The sequence below is a fragment of the Stenella coeruleoalba genome (assembly GCF_951394435.1).
Source record: "Stenella coeruleoalba genome assembly, chromosome: 3".
In the NCBI taxonomy this organism is placed as follows: domain Eukaryota; kingdom Metazoa; phylum Chordata; class Mammalia; order Artiodactyla; family Delphinidae; genus Stenella; species Stenella coeruleoalba.
In genome coordinates this window covers 125,161,141-125,183,601 of record NC_137148.1, presented here as the reverse complement: position 1 = coordinate 125,183,601, position 22,461 = coordinate 125,161,141, and the positions used below count along the sequence as shown (strand labels likewise).

Below are 22,461 nucleotides of genomic sequence, written 5' to 3'. Positions count from 1 at the left end.
TGCTGCTCTGAGCCTCACTTTACTCCTCTGTGAAATGGGAAACATAGGTCCTGCCTTTTGGTGTTGCCCCTGCAGTCCTAGGGGATGGGTCAAATATGGAGCCAGATTGTGCTCAGTACTGCCTCTGCTGCTTCCCACGGGGAGTGGGGATGGGAACTGTATTTAACATCTGTGAACCTCACTTTCCTCCTCTGTAAAATGGGGCCAGAAAGAGCCCCCACCTCCCAGGATTGCTGTGAAGACGAAGCGAGACCATGCTTACGAAGCAGTTAGCCCTGTGCAGCTCCAGAGTAAGTGCTCAGTAAATGCCAGGTATTTATTTTAAGGGTTATGACATCACACCTGGCACACAGCAGGCTTGCCATTCATGTCATCCCCTTCCCTCCTGAACCTAGAAGATGGATACCATTCACAAGCGCACCCCTGGGTTGTAAGATCATGGTAGGGAAGGCTTGTAACCCCCGCTCCCCGCTCCTGTTCAGTGTTCTGGTTTGACACTCCAAAGCACCACCAGCAGATCCCAGGGTGAAGATAAAGCCAGCCCAACGGAACCATCGAAATTATGGAAAGTCCACTTTGGAGGCTGTGAAACTTGTTATGCTTCTATTACTTGTGCTACTGTAGCATCAGAGATATTACATCAAGACAGAAAAGAAAACAGAAAAGTGACCAGTATGAGTTATGGAAAGGCCCACCATTTCAACACCCAAGAACTCTGTGCCTGGCCAAGCATGAGTTGGCCACCCCTGTGAGCCAACAGTCTCCGTTATCGTAAGGTCTGTTACCAGAGGCGAGAACAAGGAACAGAAGCAACCTGCAGGCAGGTCCTGGGAGGGGAGGTGTCCTGGCACCAAAATGTCTCAGAAGGCTGACTAAACGGCAGCCATATGTGACTCAGTGTCCATATATCTGTCTCAAACATTTTTGAAGCCATTTCTCTTTCCTCCCGTGCCCTCTCCTGGGAGTTACTAGTGCTTTACGTCTATTAACCATTGTGTGAAGTGGCTTTTCTTTCCACACTGTGGCAAGGCAGCCGTGAAATCCCTCTGCTCCCAGAGGAAACAGGTCAGTGAGACTCTGGCTTTGTATGTGTGAATAAGACATCTTAGGAGGTGAGGGGAGCTTCTTGTTAAGGGCTGGGTATGAGAGTGTGTTTGATGAGTTCTGTGTCCTCAGAGGGTGTGTGCAGTCAGGGACAAGGGAATCCCTAGCAGGAGGGTGAGGGTCCTGAAGACCAGGAGACTCAGGGGGCCGGGCAGAGCTGCTCCACCTCTACAGGTGATCGATGAAGAGGTTGAGCTGATACGGTTAGAACCTTCAGGAAGGTGGCGTTTAGAGCTATGCAGGAAGGACTTTTTTGAGTCAGTGGATTAACTCAAGGATGAGATGGGCTAATGGGCTGTCTTGGTAAAGTGATGAGTTCTGTGATGCTAGAGGAATGCAAACAGGCTGATGACAACTTGGCAAGTCCCTTCCAGCCCTGAGGTCCTATGAGCTTTATCTCACACTTCATGTTCTCACCTCCAACCTGTCCCTAACCCCCAGCCCTGACTTCGTGCTAATTCGACCCGAAAGGCACAGCTCAGAGGTGATCATTCGGAACATATGATTTGAAAAGTGCTGTTAAAAAATCAAGCTCCAGGGTTTCCCTGGCGGCGCAGTGGTTAAGAATCCGCCTGCCAATGCAGGGGACACGGGTTCGAGCCCTGGTCCGGGAAGATCCCACATGCCACGGAGCAACTAAGCCCGTGCACCACAACTACTGAGACTGTGCTCTAGAGCCCGCGAGCCACAACTACTGAGCCCGCGTGCCACAACTACTGAAGCCCGGGCATCTAGAGCCCATGTTCTGCAACAAGAGAAGCCACTGCAATAAGAAGCCCGCACACCACAATGAAGAGTAGCCCCCCGTTTGCCACAACCAGAGAAAGCCCGCGCACAGCAACGAAGACCCAACGCAGCCAAAAATAAAAATAAATAAAATTACTTTTTAAAAAAGAATTAAAAACAAAATCAAGCTCCATGTGTTTTCTTTGATGAGCATAAGACGTTTTTGTTTCATTGACAGAGTTTGATTCTGAGAGGTAAGTAAGAGACAATTAGTGAAGAAGTACTTATAATTGTCATCAAATCAATTTTTCAAAGCTTAATTGTACCCTTGAAAATAGTTAAAATGGGGGCTTCCCTGGTGGCACAGTGGTTAAGAATCTGCCTGCCAACGCAAGGGGCACGGGTTTGAGCCCTGGCCTGGGTAGATCCCACATGCCGCGGAGCAGCTAAGCCTGTGTGCCACAACTACTGAGCCCATGTGCCACAGCTACTGAAGCCTGCGTGCCTAGAGCCCGTGTTCCGCAACAAGAGAAGCCAGCGCAACGAGAAGCCCGCACGCCGCAACGAAGAGTAACCCCCGCTCACCGCAGCTAGAGAAAGCCCGCGCACAGCAATGAAGACCCAACGCAGCCAAAAATAAAAACAAATAAATTAATTAATTAAAAAAATAGTTAAAATGTTCGGTTTTATGTTATGCATATTTTTACCATAACAAAATAAATGATGTGTCTGTGTGTAGGGGTAATTGTGGATGTAGTAAGGTGCCCTGCTGGAGGTTAAGTTTGTGTTTTGTCTGTCCTTTAGTCCACTGCACGGACAGATCAGGACAGAAGGTCATTATGAACTGCCTGAAGGGAGTATTTCTGGGAAAGGCAGGGAGAGGGATGTAACAAACCTTTTGTGCTGATTGCCAGGGAAAAGTGGTTGTAGGGGAGGGACAATGGTGTGGCACAGCCCTCAAAAATTCTGTGACTCCCTGGTATACAAATGCTGATAGGAAGTGGGACAGGTTCGCCCTTGTTGAAGGGCCCTGGGCGGTTAGCTTGGAGCCCTTCCCTGGTCTAGGGAGAATATTAGCTTTCACCTCTGTGGCCCCTTTGGGAGTTGTGAACATGACCCACAGTTTGGGATATGACTCACCAAGACCAGCTTCTGCTTGGACGTTCATATCCTTCTATCATTGTCAGCACACTGATATAGCACCAGATGGGACTCAACACTGACCCCACCCCCAAGACACCTGTTAGGACTAGGGGGACCCCTGGGTGCATAAGAGGAAGATGGTAAGAACCTTGGGGAGAGTGGCTACATTGCAGGTCTGACTTCCTGCCCTTACAGGCATATGGGCCTTGAACATTTGAAGTCTGAGGACCAATTGAGCTGCAGTAATCGCACCCTGAATGGTGCCAACGAACACCCTGTAACATGTGTGAGTGTGCGTGTGGTTGCACATGTGCGTGAAAATGCACTGTTAGCCGTTTGCAAGAATGTGGGAATTTGAGTGATTTTGCCTTACTTCATTGTAGTTTTCTGGTTTTGATTTTTTCCTGATTTACATTGAGGTAATGAGCTTAACTAAAGGGGCTGAGTTATAGTCTATACTATAGTTATATATACAGTTATTGTATATAATATTACAGACTTCTATTTTTACTTCTAATTTCTATTTTTTATTTGTGTTAAGGGCATCTAATACATTCGTATTATAGTACTTTACAAAATTTATAAAGATTTATTTTAAAAAATACCTTACTTAAAATGTATTTATTTAAATAACCATGGAGATCAAGCCAGCTCCTATTCCATTTTTCCCCAGGGAGGGGGACACTAATCCTGACTGCTATTGCAGGGGGCTCAGTTGTTCATAGAACCCAAGAGTTATGTGGTCCTTGTCTCACCTGCTTGCCACAGAGCAAATTGATGCACTGCCCAGATATGAAACGTTATGGTAACAGGGTGGGGTTATTGGAGATAATTTCCAAATGGGAGCAACCTGGTTGATGGGATTAGGGAAAATTAATAGCCCCCTCCAGGCCTCAGCTTAAGTTGACTTTGCTCATCCCTCTCTCCCCTTTGCTGCTGAGGTCCCCTCCCTGCTACCCACCCCCACCCCATCCGTGTCTGCCCATCTGACACTCCTCAGCAGCCCTGAGGACTGCAGGCTGACTCCAGGCCTTCGTAAACCACCCCGGCACTGTTAAACAAATCCTATAATTAGAAGCCAGGTTTCCTAAACGAAGTGAAAAATGTAACATTACCCTTTGTTTGTTCACTGGATGCTCAACGCATGTCCCATGACCCAGAGGAGCTGTGACTTTGGGTTTCCAAGAAGCCTTAATAAGGTAATGTTTATAAAGTTCTTAACTTTACAACTCTGTCGGAGTACAACTCTGTGAAATGAGGACAAGCCATAATTCTGAGAGATCTGCCCCCTCCTCACCCAGTGGTAGAGAATGTTATCTCCTTACGTGATGTGCAGAAAGCCCCAAGACTGGGATTAAAGGAAGTGGGCTCTGGCCCCAGCTCTGACACTGAATTGCTGTGTGACATTGTAGCAGTCCCTTTCCCTCTCTGGACTTGTGTTTCCCCATCTGTAAAAGAGACGACATGATGAGACTTGCTTGTTCTAAATGTCTCTTCCAACTCTGACATTCTACAGTTTGATTTCTGTGTCTCTCTACCATAGGGTTGTATCTCAAGCCAGGATTCTTCTCCAGATTTGACCTCCCTTCCCTGGACTCCTCAGAAGGACTTGGTAATGTATCTTGAACTGGATAAATTGCTTGGGGTTGGCAAGACACATGGATGTATCCTTTTGTGCCTCAGCTCTGAACGCTTAGGGCCTCTCTCATGAGATAAAATGCATAAAAATAATGTGAAAATGACTTGCAGAAAAAAAAAGAACTCTTCGAAGGAATTCAAACTGGTCAACATGAGGAACAGTGGAAAGGAGCACTGTTCTGTCTGGAGATGGTAGGCATTATTAAGTTAACATAATACTATGTTAACATTATACATAATAACTGACATTTATTGAATTCTTTCTATGAACCAGACTCTGGGCTAAGGGTTTACATTCATCCTTTTGGTTAACCTCACAGAAAATCTGTGAGGTAGGTACTTTGTCATGATCTTCACTTTATAGATAAAAAAACTGACAATCTTTTTAGATGAAAGAATTTGCCTGAAGGAAATAAGTGGTTGGAGCTAAGACTCCAGAACCCATGATTGACTGCTGTAAATCCACTGCCTACATACCTCTGATTCCATTATGGTGCTTGTGGAAGAAAGTATCGTGATAAAGCTTCTGTCATTCTGTGTCGTTGAGTGATTCTGATGAGCATAGCGGCCTACACAGGACTTGTAATATAGGTGAGAAAGACGCCTTTGCTGGCCTAAGCCGCCAAGAGGATTGTTTGTTAATGCAGCACAACTTGGCCCATCCTGACTGATACTACTTGTCATAGGCAAAGGGAGAAGCTTTGTTCTTTATATTCTCAAAAGGAAATTTGTCGTCAGCAGATGGAAGGAGCAGGGAGGTAGACATTTAAAACAAGTAGAGACTAATAAGAACCTTGGGAGCATGTGATAGGGCTATCACTGAGACGCCAGCAAAATGATCTGTAGGGTCCCACTGAGCCTGTGATTCTGAGAATTGGTCTAAAAAACAAGATTTGTAAGTGATTCTGGAATGACAGAGTCAGAGCTGGCTCTGTGGTTGAGATAATGAGGTAGAATGCAAAGGAATCCCAATATGGAAGACAAAAAATTATGGACATAGCTATGTGATTGCTTGATTGAAGAGCCAAACAGTTCCAGTTTTTTCCAAGAGCACACTGCTGGTGGAGAGGGAGATTGGGGTCACCCCGACCCTTGAACTTTCTCCAGAGCTGACTCAGAAAACATATCCCTTGCGCACTGAGCCCTCTCGCCAGACACATTTCCCTCTAATGTAAGTTTGTCCGTAGAGCACAGCCAGGCCATATCAGAAATGATTTGGTTGGCCTTTGGCTCTGTGTCCACTGCCTAATGACAGGGTGCCCACTTCTAACCACGGCCTACTTCCAATGCTCATTCCCTAACTGGGAAAAAAGTTAGGGTGGGGTTGGGGTCAAGAGTGGTCTCAGAGGCCCAGCCTTTCATCTCAAGCTCTGCCCCCTTTTCCTCACTATATGAATATGGGCAGGTTATTTCCCTTCCCTGAGCCTCAATTTTGTCTTCTGTGAAAATCTGATATTCACATGGGATTGATGCCAGGAGTAAATAAAGTCACGGATATAAATGTGCTTTGTAAACTGTAGAGTGCTATGAGTGTAAGAGGGATATCACTGTTAACACTAGGCAACTACTTGCAGCATCTGCCTGGGTCCTAGGGCTGGACCACCTCTGTCTCCCAGGGCCAGAAACCTTGACTCTGTCTTCTAACAGTAGAACAATGATCGAGGCTTCTTTGTTGGGAACCAGACTTTGGAAATGGTCAGATTCCATGCTAGCCACTTCTTCCTCCTTCTCCACAAATATACAATATTTATGAGAACCGACCTTCCAATGGAAATTTGGCAAGATTTCACATTCTGGAGACATTGTACCTTCCTCCACATGCCCCGAGGGCTGAGGTCATGGGCTTCCCAGGAAATGAGGGAGTTCCCACGGATACAGGGGGTACAGGGGACTGAGAGGAGAGGGGCCCAGCAACAGCCCTAAGTCACAGGCTGGTCCTAAAATGTTGGTACTGTTACCTCCACCATCCTCTGTAAGAACATGAGCTCAGAAACTGTTTTGTTTTTTTTAATTAAAAAAACACTTTTTTAAAAAAATTAATCTTTTTGGCTGCATTGGGTCTTCGTTGCTGCACATGGACTTTCTCTAGTTGCGGTGAGCGGGGGCTACTCTTGGTTGCGGTGTGCGTGCTTCTCATCGCGGTGGCTCCTCCTGTTGCGGAGCACGGGCCCTAAGCACACGGGCTTCAGTAGTTGTGGCGCGTGGGCTCAGTAGTTACAGCATGCAGGCTCTAGGGCGTACAGGCTTCAGTAGTTGTGGCTCGCGGGCTCTAGAGTGCAGGCTCAGTAGTTGTGGCGCACGGGCTTAGTTGCTCTGTGGCATGTGGGATCTTAGTTCCCCGACCAGGGATTGAACCCATGTCCCCTGCATTGGTAGGTGGCTTTGTAACCACTGGACCACCAGGGAAGTCCCTATATTTGATAAATGAAGGGAATAAACCCTTTTCGAGACCTCCCAAGGCTCTTCATTGCCCCTACCTTGAAGGCCACAGCTCCTAGAAACTTACCGAGCCTCTCAGACAAGATATTTAAACCACCACCTGGGGCAGCTTCTCAATATTGTCTCCCAACAGGTTCAGGCCACAGAGACAAGCTTCTGCAGGGAGGCCTGGGTTGAGGTTCACTGCAGCTCTAAGAGCCTGTAAGTTTTTAAAGAGGCTGTTTTCCAGTGGGGGAGGCAGGGTGGGGATGGAGGCCTTGGCTGTGGCCATAAGGGCTCCTTGCTGACATGTGAGGTGATGCGTCTTGGAGTCGCTGCCTGTCCCCCAAGTGGTGGGTAGTGAGTAGCCTCAGGGTTTCTCTGTTCTCTCTGCAGGTCCTGCTCTGGTCGCAGTGGGGGCCCAGGCTCCTGAGCCAGGCGCTGAGAAGCACGTGTGAATAAGGCATGTCCGCTGCCTGCAAGAAGCTTCCACCTGGTGACTCTTCCAAAAAAAAACAGTAAAACAAAACATGCATGTGCAAGACCGTAGCCGCAAATTCGCAGTCACGCAGATATACACCAACAGCACAATAAAAACAGCGCTATCTGAGCCAATAGCTGAAGCCAATAGGTAAGTCAGCCTTTGGTAAGTACCATCCGTTATTAGCTGTGTTGGGGGAGCAGGCCTTTGAACCCAAGCTGCAGGGGAAGTGTCCCCCCTCCCAGGACTCCTCTCCCATAAACAGCCAGGAGACACCACCCCCTTTTCCCCTCATCCTCCACAGCACAAGCTCTTCTTCCTCCGGGGTCTGGGCTCTGGGGGTCTGAAGAGAACATTTCTCATGTTGTACCCTTTTCCTGCTTCCGCTGGAGGACGGGGCTTCCCACCCAAAATATATGCAGACCCACCCAGCAAGAGGAGGGGCTGACAGCTTGTGGGGGAAGATCAGAACTCTGGATCTTGTAAGTTCAGACGTCCTGTAAACTCTGACCAGAGTATAAACATCCCCCGGGACTGAGGGGAGGATGTGTTGGTGGGCAGGGGGCCCGGCGCCTCCATCTGCCCTGGGGACAGGCTGTTTATTCCACATCCCTCACGGGCCCCCTTGGGCTCCTTCCTGTCTAGGTCTGGGCAAGTAGAGGCAGGCAGGACAGCCCCACATGGGGCCTGAGGCCTTGGACGTAAGATTCGACCTCTCAGGGCTGGAAGGGAACTTTCGAAGCTCGCCAAGCTCAACTCTCTCTTCTTTTTGCATCTCCCTCACAGCTGGTCTTCTGGCCTCTGCTAAAACACCTTGGCTAATGGGGAGCTCAGGGCAGTCCATTCTATTACTGGCACTCTGGCAGCTGGAAAGTGTTCGAAAAAAGTTGTTCTAGAATTGTTCAGTGTGAGCTGATTGAGCACAGCTAAGAATAATGTGTACAATGAGATAATAGCAGGGCCATTCCCTGAGCCCACACTGTGCCAGGTGCTTTATGTACATTATCCCATTAAATTCTCCTTCCTCTCGAGGAGGACACATAGGCTCAGAAAAGTTAGGCCACCTGCCCAAGGTGACCCAGCAGTTTTGTGGAGGGGCTGGGGTTCAGTTGCTTTAGTTCAGAGTGTGTGCTTTATATATTAGCCTATACTGGTTTTTCACAATCCAAAAGCAAAAATAGCACACGTAACACAAAAACACCGTACAACAAACACAGTCACACACAAACCAACCACATTACAATAAAAGCAGCCCAAACTGGCCAAATCTTAAGTACCCTTTGTATGCCAGGAAAATCATAATTTTTATGATAAGGCCACTTTAACAACCCTAGGAGGAAACTGAGGCTCATTGAAGTTAGGAAGAATGGATGTGGCCACATTAGAAGGGGCAGAGCACGTGTCCAAGCATCACTTCTGAAGTCTGCAGTCTCCCTCTACACCATAGTGCATGATAGGAGGGCACTGTAGCATAACGAAAGAGAAAACTTGTATCATTATTATTATTATGTTCAACATCGAGAGCTTTAAAAAGCGGGATGTGCATCCTCAGAGATGAATGATCTCCCTACACTGGACGTGTCTAGCAAAGATGCTTTAGAAGAGGTTCCTACACAAGATATTCCCCAGCGTCAATCCGCGACCCAGAGACACAAACTTGGTGTTCTCGAGGCTGGATGCTGGGTGGCAGGGAGGCCTCGGACACCCAGCCCCAGAGCACAAGCCCACCCATTGCAGTCCTCCTCAACTCGCATTTCCTTGACTGCTCCCCTGGGGGAGGAGGTGTTGGCGCCTGGCCTGGGCAGAGGGTCATGTGGATGCGGCGGACCCTCTGCACATCCAGTGGCCGCCCATTCACCCAGGCCTTGCCCTTTTTGAGAACTGGGAGCTCTCTGGCTGGGTCTGTTCCCACCAACAGCGTTCCCATCCAGGGAGCTTAAAATAGTGCCTCTTGGCTGGGGCTCTGGAGTGAGCAGTGAGGGAGGCATTTGTGCAAATATGGGCCTGGGAGAAGGACTCCTACCCCAAGGGGGTGGGGGTGGGGTGGGGTGGGCAGTGCGGCAGGAGAGCCAAGACCTCCAGTGGAGGATGCGCCCTCCTGGCCACAGCCCCCCTCCATATAGCAGTAGAGGCGCCTGCTAGTCTCCTCCTGCCTCCCCGACCTTACTGGGTCCACTTGGGCAAATCTCTACACCGAATCCCGCAGGCCTTCTTGGCCCAGCCGAGGCTCCAGGGTGGGCCCACTGGGAACAGGGACCTCTACGTTCTTCTGCTGGTTCTATCCTTTTCCCCACCTCCTACCTAGGAACACTCTAGAAGCATCCTTTCGAAGGCCCAACTCAAAAGTTATTTTTAATACTCACAGTAACAATTGCAGCTGCCACTAATTGAGGGCTTACTTTTGTCAAGCGCTCTGCTAAGTGCTTTAACATGCATTGTCTTTGGTCCCAACGACCATCCACTGAGAGCCAAGTTACCATTATCTCCACTGTGCAGAAGAAACTAAGGCTCAGAGAAGTCAAGTGACTTTCCCAAGGTCACACAGCTCTGAATTGGCAGAGGCAGGATTAAAACTCAGGTCTGTCAACCTCTGGAGTCTGAACTCTTACCTCCTGAGCTGCACCTCCTCCTCCAGGTCCCCGCTGCTCTGGGCTCCCATGCTCCATCCCAGCATTATCACCCTGTATCACATACATACGGCTGTTTTGATTCAATGCATCAAGTATTTAGTGAATGCCTACTGTGTGCCAGGAACATTGCTGGGTGCCATGCCCACACCCTGGGAGCTCTCAGATCCTCTTGGAGGACTCTAGTTTGGGCTTGGGCTCAGTGACCTCCCTGACATGCAGGATCTGGTTTGAAGATGTCAGGGTGAGGTTGAGGCAAGCACAGATCCTCCTTGATGATCAGCTGCCTCCTTCCTGGACATTCCTGCCTCCTTCCTGGCTGGGATGCTCCTCTCCTTCCCGCACAGCAGGGAACAGCACGTGCAGGAATCAGACAAACTTGCTTTGAATGCTCTGTGACTTTGGGCTCTCTGAGCCTCAGTTTCCCCATCCATAGATTCGGGATAAAATTAGGACCTCACCACAAGGTGGTTGGAAGGATTTAATAAAACAATGCACATGAAGGACTTAGCACAGTGCCTGGTGGTCAGTAAGTAGAATTGTACAGCAGCTATTATTGCTAATTGTTTCTTTCTGAAAATTACGGTGTCCAGGTGCCAGATGCTTAGGGCCTAGCACGTGGTAGGTGCTCCAAGTGAAGGGAATCACTGACACAGCAGACAGAAGCCCCCAACCCTCCCCACCTCTGCCCCCTCACTCTTGGCTGGTTGTGCTGTTCCTGATCTGATGTGGAAGGTGTCCCGGACACTGGTCCTCATCAACAGTAGGGTTACTTGGGCAGCCGGGGGCAGGCAAAGGACTTTTACTTACCTGGTTCCCTCGATTTCAGCCCAGGGTCCATTCTAGGGAAAAGGGGTGGCTGGCACGGAAGTTCTGCCAGGGTTTGCCTGCTCCTTGGAGGTGTCTGGCTTTCTGGTGGCGCCACCTGGTGGTGAGTACAGAACTGCTCCTAGCTGGGCGGCAGCTCACGGACCTGGTGGCTCTGAGTACGACCATTCCCTGACACTCACCCTCCAGCCCATCCACCCCTTTCCTCATTCCCCTGTGTTGACCACCTTCTGTGAGAAAAGACCTAAGGACCCCAACTCTGCTGTGGGGCAGAGACCCCTGAAGCCCAAGTGCCCGTGCCTCCCTCAGGCCTGGCTCTGACCTGAGGGGTAGGGTCTCTACGTGGTTGGCCAGGGTTCACCCTCAGGATATCCTTCAGGGCTGATGACCTCTCAGTGGTTTCTATAAACCAAGGCTGGAAGAATGGGCCTCCTTCCTGGCCTGAGATGGCCCAGGAATGGGAAACCCAGTGATGGTCCCTGGGCCCATCCTTGACTCCCCACTGTACCTGCTTGGGTACACACAGATCCCCCTCCACATTGAGGGAGCTCTGGGACTCCCAGAGGGACTGGCCTGGCTCCTAGGTTCCCACATAAGCAGCCAAGAGGCCTAGCCCAGCCCAGAGCTGTATGTATAAAGTTTGGAGAAAACTAGTAAGAATTAGAAGACTGAATTGTGCTCAGACCAGCCTTACCCCGCCTTGCACCCACATGCTGTGTGAGCTTGGGTAAGACCCATCCCTCCCTGGGCCTTGGTCTCCTTGTGGTAGAATGGCGGTGGGGCAGGGAATGAGCTAGGGGATGGGTGAGGACCCCTATAGCTCCCAGACTGGGGCCTTGTTAAGGTGCAAATTCCTGGGCCCGCCCCATCAGAACTCTGGGCCCAGCACCCTGGAATCTACGTGAAGTTGGAAGCTGAGGCGGCCAAGTCCTGTCTTCGGGAGACGGAAGCCAGCAGTGTGTGTCGCCAGCAGGTAAGGAGAGTGTGATGCTTTCAGGGGTCCTGAGAAGCAGAGGAACCCCCTAGCAGCCCAATCCCCATCTTTTAATTTCTCCACCGTTCTGTGGATGCAGGGATGTGTCCCCCCCAGCTGCGTGTCTGTTGGACCCCAACGGCAGCAGCAGCAGAGGGACAGCAAGGAGGCTGCACAGGTTACAGCCAGGTTGCCCCCATCCTTCGCCCCCTCGTGCTGGCTGTTTCACTTGTTCAAAGGACAGTGGTGGGGGGGCTGGGACAGCCTGGGGTGGGACTGGGGGCCTTGTTACTTGAGGAAGTATTTTCAGAGTCCCCCTCCCTCTGGAGTTTCCAGTGGTAGAATAGAGCCCTGTCTAGTATTTGACCAAATATGGTGGTATCTCTCATGAGCTCGAGCCTCAGCCAGCTTCTCAGTTATGCTGTGGAAACCTGCCCCGGACAGATTAATCTTGTGACATTCAGGAGCGCCTTGCACCCTGCGTTCTTCCCTTGGTGATTCCTGTAAATGGCCAAGAGTGGCCCTGAGTAGGACGGTGCAGTCCTGGATGCCTGTTCACGGTGTCCCTCCCCTGTCCTCTTCACACCCCCTTCCACCCCCTCCTCCATCCCCCGGATGCCGGCGGGGCGGGGGGGGGGGGGGGACTTGCTCGCTCACATTCAGCTGGGCTGCTCACTCAAGGGGAGAGATCCAGACCAGCAGCGCTGGTCCGTTCAGCCCATGATTCCAGGATGTGTAGACCCTGGGGTCACCTGAGCTCATGAAATTGTGGCCAGAGCCTGTGAAGCCCAGAAGTCTCTCAGCCATGAGGGTGGGCCCGAGGGGATAGAAAGGAGAGTTGGCTGAGCAATGAGAATCGTGCTTTGCTCTGATGCTAACGTTCCCAGTAACAATTATACAATTATTTTATAATGATAACATTCATAATAAACAGCTGTGTTTATTGAGCACATACTACGTGGCACTGTGCCAGTTGTTTAACATGGGTTCTTTCCCTTACTCCTCGTGGCAGCCCCGAGAGGTGGCTACTATGACATCCCCATCCTAGAGATGGGGGCACTGAGACTCAGAAAGATTTCAGGGAGAGATGGGCCAGGCCACTGTCGATTCCTGGGTACGACTCCCATTTTACAGAGAAGGAAACTGAGGCTGAGAGAGAATGGAAGTCACAAGCAGCCACACAGGGGCAGGCCCTTGGAGTGGAGACCTTCTCTACACGAGGGGCGGCGTTGCATCCGGAAGGCCAGGACAACCGGCCGTGAAGTCCTCACGAACCCGTGACTTGGCCTGCGTGAGAGCACACAGATTCAGAAACATGTTCATAGCAGGCCAGAATTGTGCAGAAAATATGCCAAGAAAAACAGAGTGGGGTGGTGGATAAAGCCCCACATGGGGACCAGATACGAACCCCAGCTCTGTCATCTCTCACTCATTGTATAATCCGAGACAAGTCCTTTCTTCACCCTGGCCCCAGTTTCCCCTCCTGTGAACTACCAGTGTACTGGGGCCACGGAGCTCACCTGAGGCTGGCTGAGGCCGGAGTGCCTGAGGCTGTTTCCCTGGGAGATGGGGCCTGTGTCCCACTCCTGGCTAGCTCTCTCTGAGAACATTTGATCTCCTGACCAACGGACAGCCTGTCCCTCCTCCACCCTTGCCCCCTTGCCATCCCCCAAACTAACAAAGCTGATTGTCTCAGGCGGCCCTGTGGGTGCTGGCTGGGCGGCCGGCCGCAGGCCACAGGCGGAGGTACCACCCGCCAGAGCCCCATCAGACACACAGGGCATTGTCCCTCAGTCAACAGCCCCTGGGCACCTCGTCCCAGCTCCTGGCCTGCCCCCACGCCCCTCACCGCCTGCCACTGCGCCAGGCCCAGCCAGCTGGGGGCCCAAGGCTCCCAGGCGATGACGAGCCCACCCACCCACTCCCCCGGCAACCCCCTGACGAGCTATAATTGCTTCGCGCCGTCCTGTTGCTGCCATTCTCCTGGCGGAGGCATCTGGGGTTCCAGGCGGGTGGCAGCTGCAGGCCGATCGCCTGGCTCGCAGGATGGACTGGCCACACAACCTGGTACGTGACGATTCACCACTCCACCCCCATCCCTTTTTAGGGCCTGAATGTTTCGTTACTTCTTCTCTATTGATTAATAGCAGCCTCTGTTTGGCTTGGAATCTGCAGAGGTGAGTTCTCCCTCTGTCCTCTCCCCCAGGACACGAAGGAAACAGAGACGGGTCTCAGAGGCTGCAGCCATGGCCAGTAGCTCGGCTCCTGAGCTGTGCTCAGCCCCATGACACTGAAGCCCTTTCAGGCCAAAGGCATCTGGGGAGATCTTGGCCATCTCCGTTATCGTGGTTTTTCCAAAGAGCCTCTGGGTCCTGAGATCCAGGCTGTGTGACCCTGGGCAAGTCCTTCTGTTTCTCTGTTTCCCATCTATAAAGGGAGAGCCAGAGTTTAAGAACGCCATGTGAGAAGCTCCGATGAGAAAGCCTATTGTTAGGGAGACATTTTTCTGCAGCAGAATCTAGGACCAAAATGGAAGAATTCAGCCACTTGAATCTGTCATGGATTTTGTGCCAAGAAATGGTTCTGCCGAGAGGGCTCTGCCGGAACTTGTTTCTAAGGGTCAAGACTGGCTGGGTAGATTGGCACGGGCCGTGTGGGTGGTAGGGTGAGGGATACAGGGCAGGTGGGAGCCTGGCTAGATTCAACGAGGAGATGAAATTCCCCCTAGAGGGTCCTCCCTTCTGACCAGCCCTGGCCCTCACCCAAGTCCTGGCCCTTCTCTCTCGGCTTCCTGAGGAGTCTGTGTTCTGCTGGGCTCCCAGGTCCTCTGCCGTGTGAGTGAGAGGCTTTCCTGATGCTCCCAGATGTGGATGGTCGGGTGAGGGTGGGCAAGGGGTCAGGCAGGCAGAGGGTCCGGGTGTGGACGAGGGGAGCAAAGCTGTCATGGAGGCCAACAGGGATCCTTGGCCATGACCTGCCCACCTCCCCAGCTGCACCTCCCAGCCGCTTCTTTCAGCCTCCTTTCAGCAAAGCTCTTAACCAACTGAAACTTCGTTTCACACTTTCCTTCCCCCACCCCATACAATTTTTAGGCTCCCTCTGCCCATATCTGCCTCTGTCTTATCCTTCAAACCTCACCAGACACGCCCCCTCCCCAGAAAGTCTTTGCAAGTCCACCCCACTGCCACAAGGCTAAGCGGGTGGCCCTGCTCTTCTCTAACCACACGCTGTGTGGTCCCATCCACACACTGCTGCTAGCGAGGCTTAGGTGCACGTTTTCTTGTTCGCCGTCTGTTTTCCTTGCCAGACTGTAAGCGACAGATGGGCAGGGATGGTGACAGGCATTCATTCACTCAGCAAATGTTTACTGAATACCTAAGTGCCCAGTACCGTGCAGACACAGGGGACGAGGCAGTGTGTGGGAACGGATACGATGCTGGCCCTCATGGAGCCTGTGCTTGGTGTGGGCCCAACATATGAAAGAATCACATGTATGCACCGTAAGGCTACAGTCACGCAAGAGGCATCAGGTGTTGAGAGCCCAAGAAGGTCCACAGAGGCCTCCCTAAGGAAGTGGCACTGGAGCCAAGACCTGAAGGGTGAGAGGCAGGACTCTGCAGGGAACAGCCTGTGCAAGGTCCTTGTGCAGAAAGGAGCATGGGGAGAGGAAGGTTTGCGAGAAGGTCCGAGGCTGAAGCACGGGTGTGAGGGGCAGCCAGGAGTGATTTGAGGGAGGAGAACTCAGCAGAGGTCTGGCCTGGGCAGGTGATGTTAATAGGTTTGCATTTCAAACACCCATCCTTGGCCAGGGTGTGGAGAATTGATTGGAAGGAGACAGGGGAGGATGTGGGGTACCAGGTAGGCGGCTGGTTGAGCTGTCCAAGAAGGGGAGGCTGGTGGTACAGATAGTGAAGTGGATGGCTGGGGAGATTTTTTTTTTTTTTTTTTTTTTTGCGGTACGTGGGCCTCTCACTGTTGTGGCCTCTCCCGTTGCGGAGCACAGGCTCCAGACGCGCAGGCTCAGCCGCCATGGCTCACGGGCCCAGCCGCTCCGCGGCATGTGGGATCTTCCCGGACCGGGGCATGAACCCGTGTCCCCTGCATTGGCAGGCGGACTCTCATCCACTGCGCCACCAGGGAAGCCCTGGGGAGATTCTTAAGAGGTGCATCAGGACTTAGCGATGAGCGTGGTGCATACATGCATCTGTACACATGTGGTGGGCTGGTGGGACCAGGCCAGGGCATGACAGGTGAGGGTGGCCCCGCTAGAGGCCTTGCCTCTTCCTTTCCCCTTCCTTGGGCCCCAAATCTTAGCCCAGAGGGAGACCTGGCTCTCCCACCTTTGACCTGTGGCCTTCCTCCTCAGCTATTCCTTCTCACCATCTCCATCTTCCTGGGGCTGGGCCAGCCCAGGAACCCCAAAGGCAAGAGGAAGGGGCAAGGGCGGCCTGGGACCCTGGCCCCTGGGCCTCACCAGGTGCCGCTGGACCTCGTGTCCCAGGCAAAGCCATATGCCCGCATGGAGGAATATGAGAGGAACCTGGGGGAGATGGTGGCCCAGCTGAGGAACAGCTCCGAGCCGGCCAGGAGGAAGTGTGAGGTCAACCTGCAGCTGTGGCTGTCCAACAAGAGGAGCCTGTCGCCCTGGGGCTACAGGTAGGCCAGGTTGGGCAGCAGTGGGTAAGCTGTGTGTTGGGGGCTGGAGGGGATGCCTCGCCCACTCTCCCTGTCATTGTAGGAGCTAAGACCTTGGATTTGGAGGCCTGGGTTTGCATCCTGGCTCTGCCTTTTACTGGCTGTGTGGCTTTGGGCAAGTTGCTTAGCCTCTCTGAGCCTCAGATTCCTCAACTATAAGTGGAGGTGATAATAATATCTACTTCATAGGCTTGTTATTAAATGAGATATCCATGCAGGGCACTGCCGTTGTGTTCTCCAAGTCTCCAGTGAAGGGCCTGCAAGGCCTTCCCCAAATGTCACGTCCTCCAGCTCCGAGTGTCTTGTACACACCTCTAGTTACAGCACTTCCAGGCAGTACTGAGTTGGCTGCGTGCACATCTGTCTCTCACGCTAGACTGGGACCATCCCAGTGCCTGCATCAGAATCATCTAAGGATTCTCATGCCCCATTCAATCAAAATCTCCAGGGATGAGGCCCAGCAAGTGGCATTATCTACATCTCCACGTGGTTAGGATACACAGCTGGGCTTGGGAATCAAGACCTGCTGCCCCTAGGGGACACGAGTGGTGTCTTAACTTGGTTGTAGCTCCACTTCCCAGCACACCCCCTGGGCGCACAGAAGGGGCCATGTGTATATGTGGAGAATAAATAATGAAGCAAAGGACTGACCCTGAAGGGTCCTCACTCATGAACCCAGGCCAAAGATGTTTAGCCACACACCTTATGTCCTGAGACTCTAGAAGAGCATGTTCAATAGAGCTTTCTGTGACAGTGTAAAGTCCAATATGGTAGCCACTAGCCTCATGGAACTACTAAGCACTTGGCATGTGGCTAGTGTGACTGGGCAGCTAATTTTGATTATTTTAAGCTCAAACAGCCACATGTCGCTAGTGGCTCCCATACCTGGAATGTGGCAACTGGAAGGGTCCATAAAGCTCCTCCGAAGCTGGGCTTCTACTTTACTGTGCCCATGACTTTCTTGGGGATCTTAAGAGTATGCAAGTTCTGATTCAGGAGGTCTGGGGTAGGGAGAGATTCTGCATTTCTAACAAGCTCCCAGGTGATGCTGATGCTGCAGGTCCGCAAGCCCACTGCCTTTCCTCCAGCACGGCACGGTCTTGCTGTGCGATCAAAACCTGGGTTAGGAATGGCAGGGGCATCGGGGGTGGGCACTAATTTGTCTTTACCACAACCATCCTTCTGCCTTGTGCTCTCTCTTGCCTTCCCGCAGCATCAACCATGACCCTAGCCGCATTCCTGCAGACCTGCCGGAGGCACGGTGCCTATGTCTGGGCTGCGTGAACCCCTTCACCATGCAGGAGGACCGCAGCATGGTGAGCGTGCCCGTGTTCAGCCAGGTGCCTGTGCGTCGTCGCCTCTGCCCGCTGCCGCCACGCACCGGGCCCTGCCGCCAGCGCGCAGTCATGGAGACCATCGCCGTGGGCTGCACCTGCATCTTCTGAGACAGCCCTCCCTGCACCCCCGTGCCGAGCAAGGCAATGAAAAGTAAAGGCTGTCTTTTGGAAAGCAAGACTTTGGGTTTGCTCCTTGTGGCTCTGAAGCCAAAACCGGGTGGGAGGTAGATTTCGATCAATGTGAAGGAGGATTTTTCCATCACCCAGTGTTCTCCAGCGCTGAGATGGGTTATTACAAAAATATTGCATTTCATGTCTACCATTTAGGACAGTTACTTTCTTTAATTTGGGTTTATAAGCCTATATTTCAGCCACGTTATTGGAGCTTGGTTGGTATAAACCTATCTAGGAATGAACAAGAGTTGATTCTCCCCAGTTAAGTCAAGGGCCATTGCAAAGAGGCCCTTTAGAAGCAGTGAGCTCCCTGTCTCTGGAAGGGTCCAGCTAAGGCTGAGCCTCTCAAGAGTATTGTGGAGCGGATTCCTCCTTTGGGTAGAGTCGATGTTGTACATAGTCTCTTTCAACTCAGATTCTCTGCATGTCAGAGCTAGATCCAGAGAAGAGCCTTCAGGTTGCCAAAGAGCAGGGGTTTTTAACCTGGGCCAGTGAGCACCTAAATTTTCATGTGGGTATGTCTTTCTGGGCTGGAGACTCCTGGCTTTGAACAAACACTCAAGAGTTGAGAACATTAATGAAGATCATTCTTTCATCCAGCCTTATCCACAAGGGGATCTGGTTAGATGGTTTGCTCTATCAGTGGTTCTCAAACTATAGCTAGCACTGGAATCCCCCGAAGGGCTTGTTTAAATACAGATTGCTGGGCCCCACACACAGCGGTTCTGAGTCAGTAGGTTGGAGGCGGGGGGCTGAGACTTCGCCTTTCTAACGCAGTGGTTCCCAGGTGATGCTGACGCTGCTGGTATGGGGACCACGCTTTGAGAACTCCTGGCTTATACCAAGACCCTTTGCTGATCAAAAAGGCAGCGTGGACTGACTTGCCCTAAAGCCCCTGCTGGCTCCTGACCCCTGGATGCTAATTCCAACCCCCTCTCCCATTAGCCCCTTGCAATTCAATCCTCCCCTGCCCTCCTAGCTCCTGCAGCAAATCCTAAGTCAGCTGTTCTAGGGGCTAAAAATACCTTCCCTCTCTGAAGACAGCTGAGGGGCTCCGGCTATTTTCTGAGGGTAAGGGCCAACAGCCAGCACAGGAATACTTTGCTCGGCTGCTCTAACTTCAGTGCCTGAAGCAGCTTTAGTTCTGAATGTTTTCAGGGTCTAATTCGTGAAAGGGCAGTGGTTTGGTATGTGCCTGTCTGGGCTGGCAAGTAACTTACCTTTTTTGGTATTGTTCTAGAGTGGATACTGGTTAAAATTACCCCAGGAAGCTTCGGCCTGGTTCCAGACACATGGAAAGTAGACTTCATGTGCCAGCGCGTGCGGATGCCTTCAGCAGCCGCTTCTCCTCCCTGGGGGGTTGCTCTTCTCTGAAGCCCCTGCAGCCTGCTCTCCAGGCCTTAAGACTTCAGCTGAACACAAGGGACCATGGCCTCCAAGGCCTTTTTGTGGGGTAAGGGCCTGGGAGCCCCCCGGGTGCCCAGGGCATAGGGATCGGGTGGGGAAGCTCCTCATCTGGGTGGTTCTGGCTGTCCTCCTCCTACCAGAGCATCAGACACACACAGATGCTCAACAAATGCCCGTTAGTTTTATGCGGATCTTGCCTTTTCCTCTTTCTGGGCTTCGGTTTTCTCATCTGTGAAACGAGCAGGTGGGATTTAGGGATCTCCAGTGTCTTTTCTGGTTTTATTATCCTGTGACTTAGGAGCTTGGCCTAGTGAGCTTGGGCTGGCAGCTGGCCCTTCCCAGTTCCGTGGTTTAAAGGCAGCAGCAGGGAGTTCAGGACCTTTGGAGAGGCAGGTCTACACTACCCCAGAACCTCATTTGCTCTAAGTGGATTTCATGTTTTCCACTGTCTGGTGAGAACCTCCCACTCCGTGAGAACAGAGGCCTCATTTAACTCCTTCAGTGTTGCATGTGCAACACCTAGCAAGTGCCCGGTGCAAAATAGGGGTGGCAGGGCTTGGTGAATGAATGAATGCATACATGCACAGAAGCCTCTAGAGGGAGCCCACGCTCTGCCCTTAGCTTTCCCTGTGGCTCCTTCAAAGGTGGGTCAGGAGCAAGGCATTCCTCTCTCCCTCACTATTCCTCACCCACCTCAAACTCTACCCTCCACAGCCCTCCTCCCCACAAAGTGCTGAAATTTTGCTTGGCTCACCTGCTCTAGGTGTGGAGTCTAGGGGTGAAGCGTTAAAAGTCTACTGTGTTGCACCCGGGACTACTGAGGTGGTGTGGTCTCTTTCCTGTTTTGTTTGGCAGATCATAGAGCTCTCTCTGTCTTTGCAAGTGCTCTGTCTTCTCCCAGAGAGCTGTGGGCCCTTGGGGGCTTCTTTCCTGGCCTGAGAAGGCTAGGGTGGCCCTGGTGCCAAGGCTTCCTGCTGGTTCCCATGCTCCCTTCTGATGCCTTCAGGAATCTCTGGCCTTTCCTTGTAGGCAGAGAGGCGGTGGGATCCAGCTCTCAGGTTTGGGCTTGTGGAAGCAGGCAGCGTAGGCATTTTGGCCTGCTTTTGGTCTAAGCTGTTCAGGCCTGCCTACCCAGATAAAGGAAGTTTCTGAAGGACCAGCCAGCTCCACTGCAGCCAGGCTGAGGATCAAGTGTATCTGCCCTGGTTTGCCTCTTCTGTGCACACATCCTTAGGGATGCGAGGGACGGGTGTTATTAGGGACAAGTCTGGTACTGGCCTTGGTCCTCTGGCCCAATACCAGCGATCATCGGTTACAGCATGACAGCCCATAGCATCTTTATTTCAAACACAGGCCGTGACATACTGTAAGAAGTCATTACATACTGATTTCATTGGACCTGAGAGGAAGGGGAGGCACAGCCCCCTCCTGAATCTGGTTGTCAGTGTACTGCTCTCCAACACCCTTTCTACCCCTCTGATCTTAGAGTTTGGAGACCACCTCTGCCCCGGGGGTGAGACTTGACTGTTCTAAGCCAATCGGTTTAATCTTATCGCCTGTGTCCCAGGCACTGGTGCAGTAGCTGAATCCTAAGCCAATCAGCATGTGGCATTCACTTGGCCACAGGAATTGGTTCAGTAGGGGCCCAGTTTGGCCCAGAGCCCAGACTTTGCTTCAGGGGCCATGGGAGAAGACCCTCTGATGGCCATCTCTGACCATGAGAGAAGTGAAGGCCACGCTGGCATTCCACAGTGCTCGATGCCTGCCCTGTGCCCGGAGTTTTATGATAAGCAATAAGACCCTTTTATTGCTTAAGCTAGTTTGAATTTGGTTTTCTACTACTGCAACCAAAAGCATTCTTACTGATGTGTCAGCCTCATATTTCCTGTGACCAATGAGTGCACACTACTTGCACTTCAAAGGTACCATCTCTTTTACTACCATCACTTCCGCATAGTAAAAACAACTTCAGAGGCAGTTTGGGCCTCTGCCTCCTTGAAGGGTATTTTGCCCCATACGGAATTCAATTAATTTTTGAGACATTCAAGATTTAAGCTCCGTTCTATGAACTCATCCAGAGACTCTGGGCAAATTCTTTCCTCACTTTGGACTTTTTATCTCCATCCCTACCAAAGGAGGGAAGTTAGCTGGATGCCTGCTGGGGCTGTTCCTGCTGGGAGTTCACAATGTCAATGTCATTTGGCAGTGGCGTGTCATCCTGGGGATCTGGGCCCTCCCCCGAGCCAGATTTAGCAGGTCTGGATGCGACTTGGGCATCCAACCTCCGAAGAACTCCATCTCAGCACCTTCTTTTCTCCCCTTCCTCTTCTGGGGTGAGTGCTTGGGGGTGAGGCAGGACTGCCCTCCACCAGCTGGGAACTTGTTTTCTTATAAGACAGATCCATGGTATTACTCCTCAACTCTTGCTTAAGGGACAGAATGGTCACTTCTTCCAGGTGCCAAGGAAAAGCTTTCCTCTTCCTTTGGCCTGCTATGTTTCCCTTTTCCCACTGGTTACCAGGAAGCTCGGAGCTATACTGCCAGCTCTGCTGGGGTAACCGTTTCTTCCTTGTATCCTACCACAGTCATCTCCTCCAATATGCAGTGTTTTCTAGAGGCTTGGATGGTGTCTATTAAGTTCTTAACTAGGTACCTTGCATCTAGCAAGCCTACAGTTAAGTAGGAGCTTTAATCCTGTCTCATGTTTTCTCATCTTCCCTCTATTTGTAACCATCTGGTTACATATGTTTCATTGTAAGTGTTGCCTCAGGTACATGTTGGGAGTAGGCAGGGGAAAACAATAAGGAAATTGGATTCAGAGTTCTCTGCCTTATATTCCCTCCCATAGTTATCACTGTCTCCTAGTTCGAAAACCAAATCAGAAGCAGCTTAAGATGGATTTTTATTTCT

General features: G+C 51.5%; 1 protein-coding gene and 1 long non-coding RNA gene across 3 annotated transcripts in view; both read left to right on the top strand.

The window, feature by feature from the left end:
- LOC307183359 overlaps positions 1-12,390 on the top strand; it is a 38,058-nt gene extending 25,668 nt beyond the window's left edge. For both annotated transcript variants that reach the window (XR_013827452.1, XR_013827453.1), the window contains 4 exons: positions 4,517-4,585; positions 7,184-7,251; positions 7,426-7,660; positions 11,838-12,390. This is a non-coding gene — a long non-coding RNA (uncharacterized lncRNA). The remainder of the gene's footprint in view (positions 1-4,516; positions 4,586-7,183; positions 7,252-7,425; positions 7,661-11,837) is intronic.
- A 1,282-nt stretch (positions 12,391-13,672) lies between these two features.
- Positions 13,673-18,217, top strand: IL17B (interleukin 17B). The gene is given in 4 exon segments (XM_079915732.1): positions 13,673-13,979; positions 13,981-14,005; positions 16,305-16,594; positions 17,847-18,217. Coding segments are annotated over 4 exon segments (687 nt in total). The 5' UTR covers positions 13,673-13,839; the 3' UTR covers positions 18,079-18,217.
- Positions 18,218-22,461: the final 4,244 nt, after the last annotated feature.